We start from the raw sequence: 23,756 nt of genomic DNA on the forward strand, positions 1-23,756 counted from the left end.
CCATTGTCAAATTACTATAGGAAAACGAAATCCCATTGAGATTTTCAATAGGGCTTGACTGTGTGTGGCAGGTCAGCTGGTCTGCGATTGCTGAGGGCCCCGAGCTTAGGGGGCACCCACAACGCTTGCATCTATCGTGAAGCGTATAAGAATGGTGTGGTAAAAAATACTCAGATTACTTGAACCAAAGTTTTTTTTGCTATTATAAAATTCCAAGTTTTGATTAATTTTCTTTATTTACAACATACTCAGTGCAAAACGGTCATATAATAAAAATAATAAAATAAAGATGTTAGAAGAATAAAGAGGACCTGATTCTTTTTTGAAAGGGTTATTGTAAAGCTCAATTTTAGAGATAAAATAAAATCACCTTCTACTATCCACACAATTTTAATATTTTTAGACCGGTTTTGTCGTGTTCTACGTCATTTTCAAGCTAGACTGCCATCTCCAAAGAGGCCAAAGTTCATTATTATGCTGCAAGGTTGGGGAGGAGGGAATTGAAGGGGTTATGGGTACTGGTAATTAACCGCACTTCAATTAAGTAAACGAAAGTAAATTCGACCACGTTTATTGCGATGGTAAGCGATACAGTAGCTCAATGTCTCTCATATGTGAACGTCCTTCTCCGTTGCCGTTTCGTCAGCGTCTCCCTCTCCGCGGCGCCTTCGTGGCGCTAGATTCCGCGTACCCTGGTGGCTCCAGGGTAATACCTCAGGGCTCCAGGGCAACGACCTCGGCCAGGTGGCTGGCCTTGGTGACGGCGCTTGAAATTAAGAGCTCCGCCACAGGAAGTAATAATAATAATGATGTCGTCTTTATTTCACAAGCGAATTTAGGACTAGATAGTCCTCTCTTACAATTAACTTGTTTGACAATCACATACATCCATGCCCTGGATGGTGGTCAAACCACCCAGGCGGGATTCGAACCTGCGACCTCTAGGTTAGCAGTCGGGGACTTTACCCCGGCGCCACCGAGGCCGGTTGGGTTGGGCTGGGTTGTAGGTAATGTGGAAAGGAGACTTTCCCCCTCCCTCAGCTTGCAGTATACCTAATAATGAACTTTGGCTTGTTTGGAGATGGCAGTCTACCTTGAAAATGACGTAGAACACGTTGAAACCGGTTGCAAAATATTAAAAGTGTGTGGAAAGTACAAAGTGATTTTATTTTATCATGTATAACTTCCGCAAAGTTAATTCACCAACCATCAACTTCATTAATTTTATAGTTTTTTAAAAATTTGTATTATTAAATTTTATAAGTTGTGAAATGCTCACTTTTTCCACTTTGTTCATTTGACAAAATTGCTATTTTTATTAACTTTTATCTACTTTTTAACAGCCAGAGTAGTGGTAAATGAAGAGCAAACTTAGTGCATGTCCACAGTAATTTTATTTGGTACGACGCGTTTCAGCGACCTTACTTCGCTATCATCAGGTACAAAATGCCATATTTTCGTCAAGAAGTCATATATATATACAATCATGCAAATGGGAGGGGTATATTTATGAGTCGGCGGAAGTGGGAGAGGGTTTGGGGGGTAAAGGATGGGGGAAGGGGGTGGGGAGGTGGTTGGGATACGTAAGGATTTGGGGTTCGGTTGAAGGTTTGAGAGGGGGGAGGGCTAACAACGGGGAATGACTCAGGAACTCAATGTCATTCAAAAGATTTTCCTTGCGTTTTCTCCTCCTGGTAATTTCCCATTGCTCGAGTGCATCGAGCCGACGTCCTTTTTTCTGTCATCCAAAATTTGATGAAATGGCAGAACATAAAGAAAGTCATAATACAATGCTATAGCACAGTAAAGTGGACTTCGGTTATCCTGACGAACTATGGCTAAGTACTTACTTTGCAGGTGAGAATTACCCTCGTGCTCTCACGCCTGTTTCAGTCTCTCTGTGCCGCTCTGGGCCAATGGTGTTTTCCAGCTTTCCATCAGCTGTTGCCTCACCAATAGGTGGAAAGTGTTTAAACTCTCTGCGTGGCACCATGCTTAATCTGAGCAATTGCATGTCGGTCATTTTTTGCAGAGTTCGCCCAACTATAACCATGTTTATGCTGTGGATGGTGCTAACATAAAGGCAACAGACGAAGTGAATTACATAGGATTTACGATAATCTTGAACCTATCATGGGGAACGCATATAAGAAATATTTGCGGCATAGCCCTGAAGAAATTGGTTACGTCAAGTGTATTGTGGGAAGATTTTCAGATGAGAAAGAAAAAGAAAAATGCTATTTCACACTCGTCCGACCTCACCTTGAATATGCAGTGAGGGTATGGGATCCGGTGCAGAAATACTTAATCTGCGAACTGAACTGAAAATACAAAGGAAGGCTGTGCGGTTCGTCAAAAACTGTTATGGGCGTACAGACAGCATTACCCAGATGTTAAGTGAATTAGGCTGGGAGGCGCTGGAGGCTCAGAGGCTGCGTGCTAGGCTTAGATTGCTTGAACAATTTAGAATGGATATCTTTAAGAGCGACACGGAGAACATGATATTAGAGCCCCACGATATTTCCAGGTCCGATAGAAGCTATAAATTAGGATTGATGTTTTGCTGAGTAGATAGAGTAGAAGATATGGGAATTCGTTTTTCCCCTGAACCATAAAAGAATTCAATAAATGCTGGTCCTAATTTCCTTAGAGCACTTCGTTTTTATTTGTAAACGGCTGGTGTCGTAACACCCCCTGCCACACGCCTTTTATGTGGCTTGTGGGATATTATGTAGATGTAGATACTGTCAAGCTTAGCTCCCCTATCCTAACAAGAGCTGCTGAGCATGACCAAGATAATCTGAATGAGCTGGGATTCGTTGGCCTCTGCTATGACTAACCTACCCAAATGCCATATTTGCTTTCAGTGAAGAGGATATTCAAGGGTGGGCATGAGGAGTGGAAATTCGGCCAAATTCTCCAAAACAAGGGACTCAATTACAAATTAGTTTTCATTCTTTTTATGTTGTTTCTCTGGCAACAAACAGAAAAATTGCCATCACACCCTTACTTTAAATCGTTTTCTGATCTTCTTAATATTTTAAATTTTAGTTTAGCCATCAGAGAAACCAAGATGACCAGTTACTTAGCCACTGGCCCTTCTCAAGGTTGGTACCCCTAGAAAAATTATCGCCAATGCACCTAGTTTGGCTCATTTGGGTCAAGTGACCCAGTCCAAAATATGTACAAGGCCCAACCAACCAAAAATAAAATCAGGCAGAATATCCTTATTGTTTTCCATTACCTTAGTCAACCACAAACAGCTGCAATATTTGATAACTTTGTCCAAATACATACTGTGTCTGGTGAGGCCTGAATTGCAATTAGGCCTCATGAAGAGCACAAAATAGTTTGGTTAATCCGAGGTGATATAGCCTTAGTTTGGTCCTCAGACCTCCCTCCCTCTTCTCTGCTATGCAAGGCCGTAGCAAACTGAGAGTGCTAAGGGGTTTTAACCCCTTCTGAAATTTTAGTAAGGTCAATTAGATGTACCAATTCCAAGTTATTCAACCAGAAATTCCATTCCAAAATCCCCCAAAAAAATTTCTTGCTACAGCCTAGCTAGCCAGAGAGCAACTGCAAGGTGGATCTTATTTCCAACATTTTACTGAGTATAGAGTAGGAGAGAAGAGAAGCCTCATGAAAACCTTAACAAGCAGACGGAACAACCTTATAGGCCACATCTTGAGACATGATGGCCTGATGAAGACAGTCGTCAAGGGACAGGTGGAAGGCAAGAATGGAAAAGGAAGACCTAGAGCAAAATATATGGAACAAGTAAAGAGGGATGTGAAAGAGAAGAAATACATAGGTGTGAAGAGATTAGCTGATGGGAGAACTGAGTGGAGAGCTGCGTCAAACCAATCCTAGGACTGTTGACCAGTGATGATGATGATCATGGGGAAAAGTGAAAGCAAATGGAGTTGGCTTGATAGAGGCTTGGCGTTGTGCTGATAATTAATCAATTCCATGGTATACCTACATGCTACCGCATTCCTTTACCCTCACTGCAGAAAAAACTACCCTCTGTGATGATGAGACACTCAATGCAGAGACAAGTTTTGTTCTTCTGTAGCTTGGTCTGAAAGGAACAGGCAAAGGATTTTCTTGAAGGAGGAGAACAAGTTCTATCCAGGGGACGGGAGGAGCAAGCTGAAATTTTTTTAGACAAGTGGGGAAATTTGGAAAACACAAGAAAAGTAAATAAATAGCATGCAATGGGAGAATTGAAGGTTGAATCCACAAGCACCAAGGTACTCCAGAGAATAGAAGCATGACTGCCATGTCCAGGGCCTTAGGGCGGGGCGACCGGGGCGACCCTCCCGGGTCCCTCGCTTTGGGGGGTTCGTGAAAAAAAAATTAAAATATACGATAGTTTTGAAAACGCAATTTCAACTATTACTGCATTGTTAAGTCCGTGCTAGAAAAAAATAATATTATGAAAAAGGAATAATAATGAAGTATTGTTTATTGTGCAATTGCGTTTGTCAGTACAGTACTGTGTTGTGTGAGTGACAACAATGAGTGAGAGAACTTGACATGAGTGAGAGCGGGAGCTTTTGAATTTTATGCATAAATATAATTATAAATTTTATTTGTATCATACTATTTTGAACTCAACTGCGTGATGGTATCATTACGGTGTAATTACGAAGTCTGAATTTGGAAGGGGAACACATACTCAGCCAGAGAGTGGTAGGGATTCAAAATGCTCGAGTTTGTAGATGGGGTATAGAGTTTAATAGTTTAAGTGAAGGGCCCCGCACTGAAGGTTCACCCCTAGCCCCGCACCTGCTAGGGCCGGCCCTGCCCATGTCCCTAGGTTGTATCCCCTCATCATTTAAAAACATTTGGGGAAACAGAAATACTGGCCATGGGTGTTTGGCTATTTTCTTGCTCATGAATGCTCTGCTTCACAAATTTAATCCTCCCTTTCTCTCCGCTAGAACAACAACACATTCCACGTAACAGTACCGCCCACTGAGACAATGTCGATAAGATAGGGAGAGAAAGGGGGCAGTTTGCCTGTCCTTACAACATAAAATGGTCTCTTAGGGGCACTTTTCACCTTTCTCATTGTGCACTTTTTGTTGACAGTGAGGTGGGAGACAGAGCCCAAAAAAATTATTTATGCCTATGTTCCCAAAGTCCCTTTTCCTATGTGTTTACATATTCATGCAGTATCTCATCTCCTGCATTATTTCGAAATTTAACGATGCTCTTGCATTGTCATCTTCATAAAAACTCCAATTCTAAATCACCATCATCCCTGTGGTCTTTTAATCATGTTTTGCAATCCACATGATATAATTGTTTTTTTAATAGGTATATGTTTTTTTTACCTTTCTCTTCAGTAGTTTTCATTTCCTGGGCTCTCATTTGGAGAACAATGCCCATTGATTTTCTTTCCATTGCCAGACAAAAATTTTGAGATTTTATCATGTTCTCTTGGTGATATTTTTGCTCATGTGGTGTCTTTTGTGGCCTTTCAAATATCGCTTCAGTGGCCTTTTTATATGTTTTCACTTTTCAGTGGCTCCAACACCGGCTTTCCCAGCTTCACATTAATTGTGCCCCCCTCACGCTGGCCAAAACTAATGCACATGCTATTCGCTGGTCATTCATGTGGTTTTAACCAACTCATTTGAAAAATCCACTTTTTTCCCCTCACCCACCAGTGGATACTTAAAGTTTGTTGGAATTTGCCAAGTATTTTTCAATCACTGGTAATTTTCTTCATCTGTAACATCTGAACCGTCCTGCTTGTTGAAAAGTAATCTAGTTCATGGCATGGCTGGATTTAGGATGTGGGTGGCCCAGGGCCCTTTTTGGTGGGAGGCCGGGAGGCCCACTGTTTCGAGGTGTTGCAATTTGGAGCGTAAAAACAGAAAATTTCGTCTTACTATGTAAATGCACAAAGAGCTGTGCGAGCAAGTTGTGTTTCCAACGACACCACTGGTGTGCCATTTGTTGTGTTCAGAGCTACATTTTAACAATGCCAATGGGTAAAGTGTTTTTTATCAGCAGCGTTAACCATTTACTAACATCAGTGTTGATGACTACGTGTTAACCAAATGCAACCCAGCTTCACTTCGAATCCCCATATTTATGATAGATCTTTCTGTTTTTTTCTTCCCATTTTGTGAGATTTACCTCAATGTACATTGGTGGAAGGCTCTCGCTTGGTGGGTGGCATAGCGCCCGGACTCCTTGGGATCTGACCCTGGCTCAGGGCCGGAACTAGGAGTTTTGTCAGGTGGGGCAAAGATCAGTTTTTTGCTCCCCGTACCCTAATCCCCCCTCGTTTCCTGTCTTCCCTCTCCATTGGTTGTGAGCCATTGGTTGCGTTCAGAGCTACATTTTAACAACGCCAATGGGTAAAGTGTTTTTTATCAACAGCGTTAACCATTTACTAACATCAGTTTTGATGACTACATGTTAACCAAATACAACCCAGCTTCACTTTGAATCCCCATATAGATAGATCTTTCTGTTTTTTTCTTCCCACCACTCCTATCTCTAAAATATAATACATGCGTAAGCTATTTTTTGAGGTGCGTTACTTGAAATTACACACTGTATGTTTGCTATTAAGATTATTCTTTAATAATATACATATAAATCAATATTCATTAATTAATAATTTATTTAGTTAAATTAATAACCTTTTTGCAGTGTGCAGAATAATTATAGCACAACTCAGTTATGAGGCACAACAGATTTATTTGCCATCACACAATAATTAAAGATAGGTACTGCCAGGGCTCGCATTGGACGCCTAGAAATCACAGCTGTCCATGAATGTGTCTGTCCTGACCATCATGCAACAAAAACAAAACACTGCCAAATTTCCCTGAAACAAGATGGCATCATACAAAAATAAATATTTCATTACGATTACATGCACAATGCATAACACTTTTAAATAAACTTTCCAAATTTTGCCACCTCCTGAAAACTGCTGCCCAATGCACCTCCCCCTCTCTCCTGCCCTAATTCCGAGGGTGGTCTAGCTGTCAGTAAATATAAAAATAAAAGACTACATTGTCATTTTTATGCAAGTAACACAGTTAATTATAATTGAATAATGAAATGATTGTCTCTAGGGCCGAAAGCAATTCAAAGGACGAAAAACATCTTCTAAGTAATACATACTACCAAAAAAATTCCTCCACATTCACATGCACGCAGGGTTCAGGGACTTTTTTTGAGGAAGAGGAATAAGAATTTATACTGTCTTTTTCACTCATTATGGATGATATCAATCATTATACACTACATTATGTAGTATGACAATCGATTATTGAATTGAGTATTAAGATAAAAGGTAAAAATCTAAAACCTTGCTTCAGAAATTAGAGTAAAGCATATATCATGTAAATTGAATTTCTACAATTAATATTATTACTATTCCTTTTTTTGCCTATTTGTAACACACTCTTGCCGGCAAGAAAAATCTAATCACAGCTCAAAATAATTATTACCCAAGCAGAGCCAAAGTGCATTTTATGTGCTTTTAATGTGCATTCATTACTGCATTAAATGCACATAGAAAATGCACATTTAAAGCGCATTTCAGTCCCCACCTTAAATGCACATTATATGTGCATTGTAAATGCACATTTTTGTCTGCGCATTTTAGGTACATTAAATGCACATTGTGAATGCACATTTTTGTCTGTGCATTTTAGGTACATTGAATGTGCATTGTGAATGCACTTTTTTTCCTACCCATTTTAGGTATATTGAATGTGCATTATTAATGCACTCATTCCACTTCATTGGGATAGGTAAGTAGTGAATTTTAAGTTTTTAAGCATTTTAGAAGAGTCATATGATCAACATTAGAGCCCTGATCACTCGAATGTCGATATCTGGACACTCAGGGGAAAATCGACAAGCGTGGCACATTTTTTCCTCACATCTGAACGAATTTTTGGGGGGGCTCGGGCCCCCTCAGGCCCCATGGAGTTGGCGCCACTGGAAAGCAGTACCACCAATGAATTGTTTTTTAGAGAAGAATCAAATAAAAAAATGTGCTATGAGAAGTACACCAAATATATTTCGAAAGAGATACATAGCTAACATCATAGTAAGATAATAGTAAGTAATTGTCCATAATTTATTTAAGGGTTGCAATAAACGCTGTAAAATATTATGAACAATACAAAACTATATATAATACAAAAAAACCAATATAATTGCGGTGCTGCATGCGTGCAAGTTTGATGTGATCGTGGGTAACAATTGCGACAGTATTCTGGAACTCTTTTCCTCCGGAATGGCTATTGGTCCGACATTCGTCCGAGACGTGAGGGAAACCGGCAAAACCCCACGTAGACCGCCGTGCATATGAAGCTGATGTTGTTGTTGGTCGATGAAGTGCTCGCGGTGATGTCTTTCGCTTTTACCCTGGTGTCCTTGCATTGCTGGTGTATCCGGTCTTGTGGTGATGCTTTGTTTGCAGTGATGGAATGTCAGAAATTGGAATTAATATACATTATATTACATTTTATAAGCACAAGTCATATTGAAGCCAACAAGCTTTGGTCACTGATGTTATATTTACATATTATGAAGTAGATTAAACTTGCAGTCGTCATGTGGAATTTTCATCGTCATAGTTAAGAATTATTTACATAGCGCCCGTCATCAAAATAAATTACAGACTCAAGCATAAAAGTGCAGGATATTTACATATGAGGGATGAGTTTTTAAACTGTTTTAAGCAACATAATTTAGTGTGATTTTAATATTTAAATTTGCTTCAAGGGCGGAAAGATTTGCATAGTGGTATATTAATTTAATTTTGATTTTATTTAAATTTAAGTAAACGTTTATAGAAGGTAGGCATTACGATTCCACTTTATCATAGAGAGGGTAAAAGGACAATTCTAAGGAAATATAGCTGATTAAACTAAAGTGATTTTACTGATAATACTAAAATGGGAATTGAAGTGATGAGATGGGTATTTTAATTGAGGTAAAAGTTATTTCAGCGAAGAAAAGCTAAGAACAAATGATTTAATACATGATTGTAAAGTTATAAACACAGGTCAAGGATTTTAAGCAATTTAAAAATTTACAAACAAAGTTTTACCATATTGATTTAATGATTGTCTATTGAAATTAATTTTTTCATTCCCATTTTTATGAATTTACTTAATTTTTAGTGTAATGAAATTAGATCAAGGCTACGTTAAATTCAGATCGATGCCGGAAGGGCTGGATTTGAGAAGGCTAGTTTTAAGAATTAGGAATTAGATAAGGTTTCTATGCTCATCCGTCTGCCTTCTCGATGGCTGCCAGCTGTTGGTTCCAGGAATATACTGTCTTAACGTAGTATCCCAGAACGTCACGAGCTGCGTTGTCCAGGATCCCTGCTACTGTTTGTCCTCTCCTTCGGGTGTAGATGGGCCAACAGCAGGCTGAGGAGTCATAGCAGGTCGTCTTTGGTCACCAGGGACTCGGCAGCTGGACCTGGAGAGGGAAGCACAGGACAAGGTATTAACGGCACTGTGTCAGCCACCCACTTGCCTCAAAGCCTCGGGGTATATATGTATACAGAATTCTGTGGGTGAGGGCGGTTCAGCATCTCCTAATTGGCTTATACAACTGGGGACTAAAGCCAATCAGGAGATACTGAACTGCCCTCATCCACAGAATTCTATACATATACCCCGAGGCTTTGAGGATTTGGAATTGGATTCCTGAATCCCTGATGATGCTGGGCGAGTTGTCCGTCGAAACGTTGGAAGGAGAAATGGAGGACCTGAGCCGGTGCGAAACCCATCAACCTATCTCTATTCTTGACCCAAATCATCATCTGAGCCAATGTTTCCAGTGTCTCCGAAGGCTCGTTTTTTGCTTGAGGGGAGGTTATTACGTAGCCAGGAGCTCACTGCCTTGGCTATGGCTTTTGAGCCGGAGCCTGGGTACTTAAAAAGTACTGCATCTGTAATGAAAGAAAATACATAATAATTTAAAGAAAGTGATCATGTCTATAGGCATAATCTGTGTTAAAGAAAAAATACACACCAGTCAGAACAGAAGCAGTTTTCGTGCTGCAAACGCCTTTCTTCTGTTCTGTTCCCCTCCAGTTCAACTTCACCTTCAACTGCCTTGAAATTATGTATCGGCAAATATTCCTACTCATCTCCTCGTAACCCTTAGGGCTATAACATTTCAAAGAAATGTATTTTGTCTGCAGTTTAAAAAAATAGTTTCAGTTTACCTTGTGTATAACTTCAAATTACATTTTGTTCATTAACCATTATTAGACTGACTACGTACCACAAAATCAAAGTTTTCTTTCTTCCCCAGAAAAAACTCAAACTTTTCGAAGGCCTCATGATCTGTGAGAGGCATCGCAGAGGGCCACCCTTGGGGCTTTGTAAAATTCTCTGCGGATGACTCACTTCCTACATGAGCACATATATTTTCTAGTATGGCACTATGTGCTCTTAATGTTGTCTTTATCTCCTCCTGATTTTTCAATATTTTCTGAAGGCATCTTTTCATTCCTTCAAACCAAGATAAATACCAAAAGTTAACAAGAAGGAAAATTGAGTATTGAATTTGATAACAATGGGTGCAGATTTGTAGCTACTCACCTTCTGATGCCCCTGAGGACTGCATTGTGCTCTCTTGGTGCACATTCTCCAAGCTTCTGCCAGATGGTGGTTCTAAAAAAAGGAAAACAAATTACACTGTAAGACTAGAAAAAATGGTATTAAAGTAATAAAATTTCTAAATCGTAAAAATTACCTATGCATTTACGACTTTCCCTAGATGGCTTTGTCGAGGGATGATGCTGGTGACCTCTACAAGATGGTCCAGGTGATGTAAGCTCATCACTGCGCGTTTCTCCATCTGCTAAACAATCATTTGAAATTTTCATTTCACTAACATTTTTGAGCTATTGATGGAAAAGTACTTGTAGCACGACATAGAAATCCTAGTTCAATAAGTTTTACGAGTAGACCATTATAATCAAAATGATTCATACTTTGCCTCTGACTATTCGTGCTTTTAGGAATTGGTACACGAACAGGAATTTCAGGAGGAGAAGGTATTCCCTGATTCTCAGGTGCTTTTTTCATAAATTCCATCCTCACGTCTCCATTTTCTTTGGTAGTTTTAGGAGGGAATGCCATCTCCTTATCTTCTTCACTCTCCGTTGATGAAGGAGAATCAGGGCTAAACCGTGTTGGCTTCCTCCTCTTCCTTATAAGTGCTGCCTCATTCTCCGCAGCAGACTCAAAATTGTCAGTATCGCAGGCTTTTGACAATTTTAGCCTAGCTTTCGGATACGAATCTGCAAGAAAAGGTTGAATAAGTACACACAGAAGAAACCTGAGAGAATGAAACACATGAGAAATTACTTAGAAATTACCGTAGGTGCCTCTCACTTCTACATCATAAGTAGGCCATGACACGTCTGCTGGCCCTCTTAGCATACTCTCCCTGAAATCATGTGGCCAGTGGCATTTTTCATGATTTGGGAGAAGCCACCTTTCCGGCACAACCGCAGTCTCCCTCATGGGTTTTACTTTTGCTGTTCGGTCAGCATCATCGAACCAAAGTAAAAAGTCAATCACGCAAAATTTTCCCTGGAAGAGATAGGACTGATTAAAATGCATTTACAGCCTAATAAAATTCGCTATAAATACTGCCACGTACGAAAAAAAATTCACTCTCACTCTAAAATAAGCCGTTTTTGAGTGAAATACACACATACAGGTTAAGGGGACACTTTCTTTCCATTAGTCACCTGAACATTATAACGATGCTAAAATACGGAAGTTATCTCATCTAGAAGGAATGAAGTAGAGGGAAAGCCACATGTTCTTCTCCATAGGGCATTAGAATTGCTTTACATAGTATGTCACTCAGTTCATACACTTTGGTTTCATGTGAGAGATTCGATACTTTATATATTCCTAGTTTCCCAGATGAAATAGGATACACATATAAGTCTGAAAATGATTGGAACTCCTGAGCAACAATCCTGATACCAGTTAAGAGACCACCATTGCAAGTTACGATATTTCTAATTAATCCATAACGCCCACTATTCAAATAAACACAGTTGTCAGGATGACGATCTTTTAGAATATAATGTACATCTTCATATGAGTGAAACTGGCCTGTCACATCCATTCCATCAGGTACTGGACCTTCTTCATGTTCACCAACAACTCCTCGTCTCCTACGATCGTTACTTTTATTTCCAAATATTTGCTTCTCACATAGCCTTTTAAATATTTGCTGGAGTGGCAGATGAGAGGACCGCACAAGTTTTTTAATGTGCCCTAACTTACTCTCAAAAGGGTATGCACTAAATCTTGCGAGAGGCCCATGATTTTTCACATCACCACATAGATGAAGCAGACTGTGAATATTGTATGACAAGAATTTGCTCCCTAAAATTTTTGCACTGTACGACACAAATAGTTTTAAAAATTCGTCTGCATCATCTACCAAGGATGAGATCAATTTCTCATTGCTCACAATAAAAATTCCAGAATGTAGTAGCAAGAAACATTTAAAGACATTGGCCTTCAACACACTGCACAGAACAACTGGGCCTACATACAACAGAAACTGCCGACATTCACTTGCTTTCCATTTTGAAAAATAGTGCAGTGACCTTACTTTTCTAGTGAATTCACAAGGAAGAAACGGTGATACTTCCTCAATGTTGGCATCCAAAGTGCGCCTGTTGGCAGCTGACAGTCTGGCCACAACGTTACCTTCAAACAGAATATATTTCAAAAATCTCCTCAGAGTTCCAAGGTCCACTAAATGCATGGGATCAAGAGGTATATCAGAAATGAAATTGGTACCAATGTCTTTCAGAGGACTGTCTCCCTTATGATGAGAGAAGTCTTCTCCATTCAGGAAAGAATTGTTGGTCCTTGATGGGCCAACTACACTACTGTATATTGTGAAATGCCCTACACTTTCGCCCTCCTGCTCACACCTTTCACATCCATGAATAGAATTATGCCCCACAATACACTTGATATATGCTCGTGCGGGTGCATCACATATATATCTGAATTTTAATTGACACTGTCTTCCAAATGCAAAGGCATTATCATTCTTCAGGTCTCTTATTACCTCTTTCAGAAATTCAGAGAGATACTCCGTTAAAGGCTTAGGCTTACCTTCCCCATAAAATATTCCTAAAGGAAATGGCTCTCTAATACCAAGTTGATTACACCTGGCTAATATTGGCCAGCATTCAGTGGAAGCACTTTTGTAAATGGGAAATCCGTCAAAGCTAATATCAAATAAAACTGTCGCGTCTTCCAATTCCCGGATCTTACTAAATTTCTTGATCCCATTTATTAGCCCCAAATGAGCATAGCTGCCATTATCAAGCTTTTTGACGGGGACTTTGCGCTTCTTAGTCAAACGTAATGATTCGGCGGTTTTCGGTAGGTGAGGGTGAAGAGGCTTCAGAATTTTTAGTAAGGCAGAGGTTGCCTCCAAAGTTATCCCGTAATCCACACTCCACTGGGCTAACTGAGTGCGAAGAGATAATTCTCTTCTTTCGCCACAATTCTCTTCAGTTTGGTACACTGGATCTGAAGAACCATGACCTCCAAAAATCGAATCTTCATCCGACTCGGGGACACTTGGAGTAGCGCTAGGGGAGCTACAACCCTCGAAATCACTTTGGAGGGGACTGCAATCTTCCCCCTCCATGAACTGATTGGCATTCCCGTCCGACTCCAAATCGCTACGCTCTACTCTCCCAACATTTTCACATTGTTCACCAATTATTTCATATCCCATTCCAGTGTTTTCACACTCTCCATCAAGATTTCTAAAAAAAGTATCAATCTGTCTCTTAGCTAATCTACTCGCGCGCTTTTTAATAGACCGCTGCAAAGGCATGAACTTTTTGGAAGCCATGCTCGCCGAAATTCACGTCAACAGTTCACGATATTCACTCTCTCACGTTTCTGTAAACTTGAGCACTTTTCTTCGTTAAAAATTTCGCGGGTACTCGTCGATGAATAAAAACTTTTGGGCTATGTCGCCGCGTCAATTCTTAAGATTCACAAGTCACAAGATGTGGTCACAACGTTTCCCGACCGAAGGTGGTCAACGCTGGTCGCTTTCTCAAGGGACTCTGAATAGAAAACTCAACATGACGAGTACCCGCGAAAGTTTTAACGTAGAAATACTACACATACATTATAATTGTATTATATTTATATAAATTAATAGAAAGATATATTTTAATTTACTTACTTCCATTCTTCGAGATTCCGTTGTCTTCAGTAACTGACGAACACGAACGACTAATGAAAAAGCCGAACCGCCGAACTGAGAAGAACGCAACACCACTTAAACAGCGGGCCGAAGATGAAAGATCTATGGCCCTATGCGGCCCGATGGGCCGAAGCAGGCCGAAGTCTCCGTCACCATCTGGTTGCCATATGATGATGCCAGGCCCGAGGTCGTGGCCGCCGCTTAAGCGTTCCCGCGAATATTAAAATCTCACTACCCAGCCTAAGTTGCACTTCACTTTCACCGGAGTTGTCACGTAACAACCCGTACCTTTAAATAATTAAATCATTAAGAGCTTGTCATGGAAATAGTCGAATATCCCAAGAGAATAAACATATATGTCGCCCTAATATGAGTAAAAAATTCTGCGTATTCGCCGAAATATTGATGAGACCGGAAAAGAAAAACCACAGCAGACAATTTTGCTCTCATAAATCTTGGATTATGTCGTATCTAAAGTCATTTCTACTGTTCCGGATGTATCTACGACCTGCATATAAAGTGCATTGCGAATGCGCATTACGAATGCGGTATTTATGCGGATTAGCGACCAATGCGGTCGTACGCGCATTTAATGCACATATAATGCGCTTGGGCGCTGCTTGGGTATCAACAAAAAATCAAAATCATTCCAACAGTGGCATACCTACCTATGTCATCTTCCTGTAGCTTGTGATTAGAAGGCTGAGCTGAGTCAGCCCACTTCCTCCAACTGGTTTGAGCTCTGGAGCTCAGGCTTTAGCTGTTTACACATATTTCCATGGACAGGCATGCATGGAGGGGAGGGAAAGAACCTGAGGCAGATAGAATGTCTCCAAGTTGTGAGGGATGGTTCATGGTTCATACTCGCAGGTGTTGAAGCTATTCACTGTCCTCCTTCCCCATGAGTCCCTTTCCCGCTTAAGCAATGTTTTTTTTAACACTGACTAGAATTAGTTTCAAATATCTTTGTGGCTGAGAGGCACGCCAAATTTTTCGGGGGGATGAGGGCAGAGGGCACATGACTTCCCTAAAACCAACCAAAATGCAATTGGTGGAGCCTAATCTCCAGGAAATGTAGCTGTCTTTAGACCTCCATGTGTACGTTTCATGAGTATGTTTGCTGTGTGGCAAAGAGGGAAGAGGGTTTTTGACACAGTCTTTGTTTTGATGCACTAACAAAGACTTTTGAGAAAACATGGCAACGCCCACTTCTATCTCTCCCCATCCCACATCCCTATTATCTGTTCATTTTATCTCTGCGGGTCAGCTTTCGTGAGATCCCGGACACTATCGGAGGGCCTCGCTGAAGGGGGAGGGGCCTCGCTGAAGGGGAAGGGGTAGTACCGAGAGAGAGAGCAGGAGCGACCTTAACGTTGCCAAATGTACACAGACGCCCTAGTGTCCCCCTGAAAAGGTGTGACTCATACATGGCCACAGATATTTTGGGCCCGGCGGCGAAACAATGCATACAATAGCTACTTATTTAGAGGGGATTGAGGATAATCCCATCTCAGAAGCCAGGATATTGTCCGCTAAATGCGAGACCGCTGGTGAAAGGCATACATAAGCGTAACATTCTGATAAACGGGGATTGCAAGGGAATTCGTGAGGATGAGGATGCAAAAAGAATGGAGAAAAGTAGCACGACGGGTATTTTATTAAATAATTTATTTTGTAACATATTGCCTGAGTGGTGTGGCTAATAAATCAACCTCCTCATCTTCCCTACCATCAGTATCTTAATTTTCGGAGTCACTTTCGGAGCCTTCAATAAACACGCTCGGATGTTACTCTTTTAAATCAGAGGTATACAAAACTATATAGGCTGTAATACCCAAAAGTAAATACGGAGTTGAGGAAAAGGGTTAGGGTTTGGTAATAAAGGGATCGGAAAAGTATTGAGAGGGAATAGGTGGAGGGAGGGATTCGGTGCTGATGGGAATGCAAAGGTGAATAAAAATTTTCTGGAAAGGCGATGGAAAAGGATTGAAGTGGAAGAATAAGGAACAGTAAGTTATAAGTTGGATTTAAATGGCAGAATCGAAGAGCACCAAGAGAACGCGCGAGATTTGGCAACACAGCTAGCAGATTCACGAAGTTGACACGACGGAGGTCTGAGAGCGACTGAAATTCCGAAGTGCTAGGCCACGCCCACTGTCTGCTGATTGGAAGAGGGAAAGTCACGTGTAGATAAACTTTCCCTCCTCTCACCCCAACTCGGTTAAGCCACACCAGCTCACCCTGAAAGATAAAGTGAACTGACCTTAGCATTGCAGGTCCCACCTCTTGCTAAGACATTGCTGGAAACATTCCAAGCTTGCACAAAAGGCCAGTCACAAAGATATTTTTAATAGATTCTACCAGTGATGTCAAATCTGTGGTCTTGACTTGTGCTCAAGGCCCAAATAATTGAGGCTCTGTAATACACAAAGCAGAATGAACATAATAGTGACGGAACCGTATAAAATTTTTGTACATTTTTTAAGCCTCTATAGGGGGATAAAAGGCTTACAGCTTGCTCTCCATCAATCCACCTCATCATCATCATCATCATTAGTCAACAATCCTAAGATTGGTTTGACGCAGCTCTCCATTCCTCTCTCCTATCCGCTAGCCTTTTCATTGTTGCATTTTTGGTCCAGGAGGGTGATGCGGATTAAATGAGCAAGTCGGTTCTGGATGGCTCTGTATTTATTTGATAGCTCTTACACATCGGTACACATTATCACTTTACGTAATGGGGAAACGGAAGTGTCTACCGGTACCAACGTTAGGTCTTTCACCATTTCTCATGGACCGGAAGTCCATAGATACCAACCCAAGGTTAGGTACTTTCTGCTACATTCATAGCGACGTATTTCTTCTCTTTCACATCCTTTATAACCTGTCACATGTAACTCATTCAGAGCTGTCCCTTGCCCTCCACCCCTTCCACCTGTCCTTCTACTTCTGTCTTCATTAGGCCATCGTGCCTCATGATGTAGCCAACTAAGTTGTCCCGTCTCCTTCATAACGCTTTTAGAAGACTTCTCTTTTCTCCCACTCTTCTTAGCACTTCCTTGTTACTTTCATGGTTGATCCATTTTACATATCTTCATTATTCTTCAGTAGCACCACATTTCCAAATGCTTCCACTCTTGACTTCTCTGCTGCTGTCAATGTCCAAGCCTTGCTTCCATAGAGAAACATGCTCCATATGTAGCACCTGGTGAACTGCTTCATTACTTCTATGCTTGTATCAGCCCACCTATGGATACTATAGGGTCTTTAAGAGTTATCTTGAGCAAAATAACTATGCCCTATGTAACTGTGAACCACATATCCATTTATTGAGGACACAAATACAAGTTTGTCGCACTCAGAAAGTAGGCGGACTAACTGATGGCTGCGGATTCAAATAACAGCTTCCGTGTGTTGGCTGGCAGGTCTCACTCGCATGGGCTCTGGGACACTACTCTCTAAATAAAGGCACCAAATCCCTAAGGCCCTGTTACCGGTGCTAAGGGTCCTCCACCTGCCTCCCTCCAGGTGGAGCTACCTTTCGGTGGTAGCACACAATGACTTGAACGCTACAGATGCAATTAGTTGGGGGTCAGGATACCATTGAAAGATCACGGATAATACAAGTTTTTCCACTCGAGTTGGGACTTAAACATGATGAGTTGAAAGATTCAAGTTGATATAATGTCGAACCTATCAATTGGTACTTCAATACCAGTGCTTGAACCATTACACATTGTGACTGAGAGGCAGTGTTGCACATACATTTTGGCCTATCCCACAGGAAATCCTTACTTCAAAGTTAATGAGCATCTGCTGAATATGCACTGTTGAGTTGGAGCCCCCTGCTGAGAGGGTCTAGGAGTGAGGCCAGTGAGAGTGAGCAACTCGAGGATAGGGTTGCGGAATAGCGACCATTCCGAGGTTGTGCCATGCCCAACCTGGGACTACCTGCTACATGGCCCCAGATAATGCACATCAACCTAAAACAATGATGGCATTCTGAGTTGGTATTGGTGTGTCATTGGCTAAGAAAGGCCATTTTAAATGATACCTTAACCTGTGTTGATGCCATTACTTCCTGATGGGAGACCGCCAACGATATTGTTTCCCATGACATGGAAAAGAGAGCTCTTCTTCATATGAGTGAAGATGGAGACTTCAATGGTCGCTACTGATGATTGAAGGCTTTCCCTGCAACTCCTGATTTTGCTCTATTGTCACAAACCACTGATATATCCTTCTTGGTCTATACTTTATAGTGTTTGAAATTCTTATTCAGCTTACAACAAGGGCATAATCAGGATCAAAACTGGGGGGGGGGGCAAGTCTTGGTTGTCCAAGTTAGTATAGGTAAGGTTTAAGCATGGGAGAGGTGAATGAAACCAACAGTTTAAGGAAACTGTAACAGCTCTTTATTACTTTTTTAAATTATTTGCTTGAAAAAATATTATTTTCCTTAACCCTTTCGCTGCTACAAGTGGGAATACCCACAAAAAACATTATGGTTATTGCCTGCGACATGCGGGGATATTCCACGACTTTCAAAAAACTTTTCCTTTCAACACGACATGCGGGTAAATATCTACGTTTTCGAAAAACCCTCCCTTCGGTCGTAGGTGCTGTCATCTGCTCGAAATTCTAGCGGAACTACGTCCATTCGTGCGGCGACATTCAGCGACGTCAAATGAATGATTCAATTCATTTTTTTCTGGATAATAGGCAAAATAATGGAACCGATGAAAAATCTATTGAAGCAGCAAAAGGGTTAAAGACATTTGCGATTTTTGCTTCTAGGAGGGGGGGGGGGCAGCTGCCCCACCTGCCCTTTGCTGGGTACACCCATGGCTTACAATACATTTGTTCTTATCCTGTTGGTTGTAAATGGTGGGCACCGGGTAGCCTTTGAAGTTTCCTTACAAGTTTGAATGATATTGAATGGTTTGATTGAAATAAGAAAAGACATCAAATATCAGTTCCCTCCCATCCTTACCCCTTTCTATTTTGTTTTAAGCCCGATGATAGAACAAATTTTTCTGAAAAATGCTATATTTATGGCATTGCTAATCAAATGGTGGAGCAGACTACATAATACTTGTTCTCCGTGAAATATTGAATGAGCAACTGGCTGAACACATTTTGCTGTTGTTCTTATAGTCATTTCTGCCTTGTATTTGATTCTTTTGCAGAAGCTTATAATGCCTATTCACAAAACTTTTTAAGATACCCAGGATGTCCCCTATGGTTCCTCTTGTTGGTTATTCACTCCTAAATTACTGCTATTGATAGGTGGGGAAAATTAAGCCAACCACACCATTTCCAGACATTTCTGGTTCATCTCCAAAACATAAAAAATTGGTACTACTTTATTCGTGACAAACAAAATAGAATCAAAAATTGTACACAAAATATTAAAAACCTATGTATTAAAAATAATATGTATTAATAGAGAGAATTTATCCAACTCCTCTCCACTAAGGACATGATTATCTCTTCTAAATCTCAAGCTGACTTTCATTTTCTGAAGCACAATGATTGTACCCAAATATGTATGTACTTGTTTGTACTCGTCTCCATTGGTGAGTTTAAAATCCTCTGAACCACTTTCCTTGTAATATTGGGCTAATAGTCCTATAGTCTGCCCATCCTACAACTGTTTTCACAAAATCCTCTGGCCGAAGTCTCTCCTCATAGACATAGGCGCCGACTCCATGGGGCCTGAGGGGGCTCGAGCCCCTTCAATAATTCGTTTGGGGGGGCGGAGCCCCCTCAATAATTCAAGAAGTTAATTAAGTTATATTATGCAGTGGCGCCGACTCCATGGGGCCTGAGGGGGCCCGAGCCCCCTCAAAAATTCGTTATGGGTGTGAGGAAAAAATGTGTCAGGCTTGTCGATATTTCCCGGAGTGTTCAGATATCGAGATTCGACTTATCAGGGTTCTAATGTTGATCATATGACTCTTTTAAAATGCTTAAAAAACTTAAAACTCACTACTTATAAAATTTCCCAGGGTTAGATCCCCGGTTAGGGCCCCCCCAATATTTTTTGTAAGTCGGCGCGCCTGCTCATAGATCCTGCATAAAAATTCAAAGGACCTTCTCTTACCATCCTTCCCCAAATTTTTAAAGCTCAGACTGGTTATTGTCCATGCCTATCGCTTTCCTAGACTTCATATCATAAAGAGCTCTCTCGATTTCTGTATCTTAGATCTGAAAATTTTGCATTTCCTGACACTGTCTTTTCCTACAAGCTTCCCTTACCATCATATTTATTAACCTTAATCAAATATTTATTTCCCTATGCATCCTTTGCCATGCTCTTTTTCCACATTATTCCACTTCCTTCTTTCCACTATTTCTTTTATCATTTCCTCCCCAGTCCATAGCTTTTAAGTTCTTTTTCCATCTAATGCCAACATAGCCAATTGACTTGTTGGCCACTTTGATTGTTTCAGTTTTGATCTAATCCTACCCTTCCTTCATAGTCTCCCTCTCTCCCATCTCACAGATACTATTCTCCATTAGTTTCTGACAGGGGTGCAGCTAAGAATTAAGGCCAGGGGGGGTTTTAGGTGCAACTAATACTATAGCGTGTGGGGGTATTGCATACCCGCCATGGTAAGCGGTAGTTGCGGGGGCCCTCCTCCAGAAAATTTTATGATTAATGATTCAAAATGACTAGTTTTACCGCTTTATGAGAGATACTTGATGAATCCTAGCACTATTCTATAAGTACTACTAATACATTAAGTAAAATGGATTAAACTTAAAAATTTCTCTTAGCTCTGGGGGGGTTTCTCCCCTAAAACCAAAACTTGCTGCACTACTGGTTCCTGATGTTCTCTCCTCAAAATTCCCTTCAGAGCTTCAACATTCCATTTCCTCGCCTTTTTGATTCTCCTCAGTCTTTTGAATCTTACTTCTATCTCATAAGCACTATGTTGTGATATGAATCCGCTTCCTCCTCAGGGAACCTGTGAGAGTTTTTCCAACAATTCCCATACCTCTTTCTTATCATGATGTAGTCTATCTTATATCTCCCTATATCCCTGAACTTTTCTATGACTACCTCTACCCTTTATGGTGATTAAACCAAGTGTTTTTGATGTATAACTTGTTTATCCTGCAAAATTCTGCTGCTTTCTCACCCCTGTTGTTCTGCATTCCTAATCCAAATTCCCCTACTTTTTTTCCATCCCTCCCTTCCCCGAATGAAGCGTTCCAGTCCCCCATCACTGTGTTGTGACCGGGATTATTTGGGGATTGTTTTCGATTTCTGCTATTTTCCATTATTTGCTAATTTTCCCTTTCGCTTTTGCCTGTTTGTCACCAAGGAAGTGATTTGACTTTCGACCTATGGCGCATGGCCCTCAGCCGTTTGCCGAGAGATTTTCTCCCGGACTTTTACTGTATATTTTCGGATTGTGGAAACTTCCAGCTTCTTCTCCTCTTCCGCCTCCTGCGTCAACAATCCAAGACAGACAATATATAAAGACTGGCACGGCTACCAAAAGGGGGTCAGTCAGTAAGGGTCAGTAAGTCGGTCGTCGCTGGTCGCCCATTGGGTTTGGTCGCGGATTGTTGGCCACGGGCCACCCCGCCATGCAAATTGTAATTTTTTGAAAATTTTCAGGAAATTTTTTGAAAAATGACATGGCTGGAAGTACATTTTACATCATTTTGGCTCTTAAAATTTAACTTTAAGTAGATGCAATAGGGAAATTGCATACTTTTTATAAACAGTATGCTGATATACTACAGTAAACACTTAGTACCGCAATATACTTTTTTCCGCTTAAAATTCAGTTTATACACTAGAAAATGACTTCCAAAAGTCTTTCGAGTTTCGCGGGCTAAAAAATACCGCCCCCACTAATCTTTGGCCGTGACGTCATAGTTCAGTAGGAGTCCAAGATCCAAGCCCAGTAAGCCAGAAACTGCAGGTTTGGACGAGCCACGTTGCGTTTAAAGGAGAACATGGGTGAAGTAAGGAAAAATTACAAGTGGTGCATTGTTCCTCTGTGCAATAACACCCCAGAAAAATTTTCGTCTGCATTCCCACGGAGGAAATTAGAAGAAAAGCCTCGATGTATGCCGTCTGTCGGGATGAGCGTTACGGAAAAATAAGAGTATAATAAACGGAATGATAAACCCGTGTGCTATGTGAGCGAATATAACTTTAATATAAATGATATTTCCATATTTCATTGACTGAATAACTTGAAACTGAGATTTTTCGATAATCCGGCCGCCGTAGAATAAAAACTCAACTTCACAACAAAAATCGAGATAGGTTTTTCTCGATGGTGACGATGGACTCAAATTATTTATGGCACTTGTTCAATTTCAGTTACGGAAGAACAAAGAAAATTCCATGATGTTTAAAATCAAGGGAGGAAATATGAAAATATAGAGCGACGTTGATCCTCATGCATTCGAGTGCCAGCCAAGAAGACAGCGTTTTCTTCTACTGTCGGCGTCAAAATGATGTGCCGCTGTACTTTGCAAATTTATATCCTGGCTTCACTGCATGCTATAATAATGAACTATACGTCATTTTAACGGAAATTTTATCCTAAATTCTGATTTATTTTATTACAAAAAAATTGAAAAATGTAGACACGGCCAGTGCAATAAATGACTCCGCGCACCGAAAAATTAGCCGTTTTGTCAACTTCATGAACTTTGCAACTCAACCTAAGGAAAACTACTACGTCTACAGCATTCATCCTCCACATTAATTTACACTCATCAGTGAGGGGTTAATAAAATGGCTTTTGGGTATTTTTAGAACTTCTATTTTGTTATAAATTAATGAAAATATTTAAACATTATCTTGTCCCATAGTTTACCCCGAAAGATAAAGGAAGTTGTAAATGGAAAAAGAATGGAATCCAGGGGTGGTCACAAAAAATGAATCGCAGCATTCTTTGATTTTATTCTACGCCGTTGCTTGCTTTTCAGAAAAAGTTGAGTCACAAGAGGAACGTTCCGCGGCCCTTGATTTGGAAACTATAGAGATAGAGGAAGACGTGTGGATCAGCAATTTCCATTTAGTTGGTTGTCAGGATAAGCCAAGGATCAGGGACGCCGACTTACAAAAAATATTGGGGGGGCCCAAACCGGGGATCTTGCCCCGGGAAATTTTATAAGTAGTGAATTTTAAGTTTTTTAAGCATTTAAAAAGAATCATATGATCAACATTAGAACCCTGATAACTCGAATCTCGATATCTGGACAATCCGAAGAAAATCGACAAGCCTGACAATTTTTTTCTCACACCCATAACGAATTTTTGAGGGGGCTCGGGCCCCCTCAAGCCCCATGAAGTCGGCGCCACTGCCAAGGATCCATTTAAAGGTTGTCAGGCCATCGTATAAAGATAGGACTAATGTGCACTACAGGGGAAATGGGGTGTTTGAGGGAAAGTCAAACCCAAAGTTGCCCAAAGAATGTGCAGTTCTATG

The 23,756-nt window shown here is 40.7% G+C and overlaps 1 protein-coding gene across 1 annotated transcript; it reads right to left on the reverse strand.

Annotated features, from left to right (window-relative positions):
• Positions 1 to 8,040: 8,040 nt before the first annotated feature.
• On the reverse strand, positions 8,041 to 13,926 carry LOC124155204. The gene is made up of 9 exons (XM_046528921.1): positions 12,849 to 13,926; positions 12,658 to 12,755; positions 11,396 to 11,612; positions 11,009 to 11,317; positions 10,768 to 10,875; positions 10,614 to 10,685; positions 10,294 to 10,523; positions 10,039 to 10,204; positions 8,041 to 9,955 (listed from the first exon to the last, which is right to left on the reverse strand). Exons 1-9 carry the CDS (start codon positions 13,924 to 13,926, stop codon positions 9,804 to 9,806), a joined length of 2,430 nt encoding a protein of 809 aa, XP_046384877.1. The 3' UTR covers positions 8,041 to 9,803.
• Positions 13,927 to 23,756: the final 9,830 nt, after the last annotated feature.

This window comes from Ischnura elegans, chromosome 3 (assembly GCF_921293095.1).
Source record: "Ischnura elegans chromosome 3, ioIscEleg1.1, whole genome shotgun sequence".
Lineage (NCBI taxonomy): Eukaryota > Metazoa > Arthropoda > Insecta > Odonata > Coenagrionidae > Ischnura > Ischnura elegans.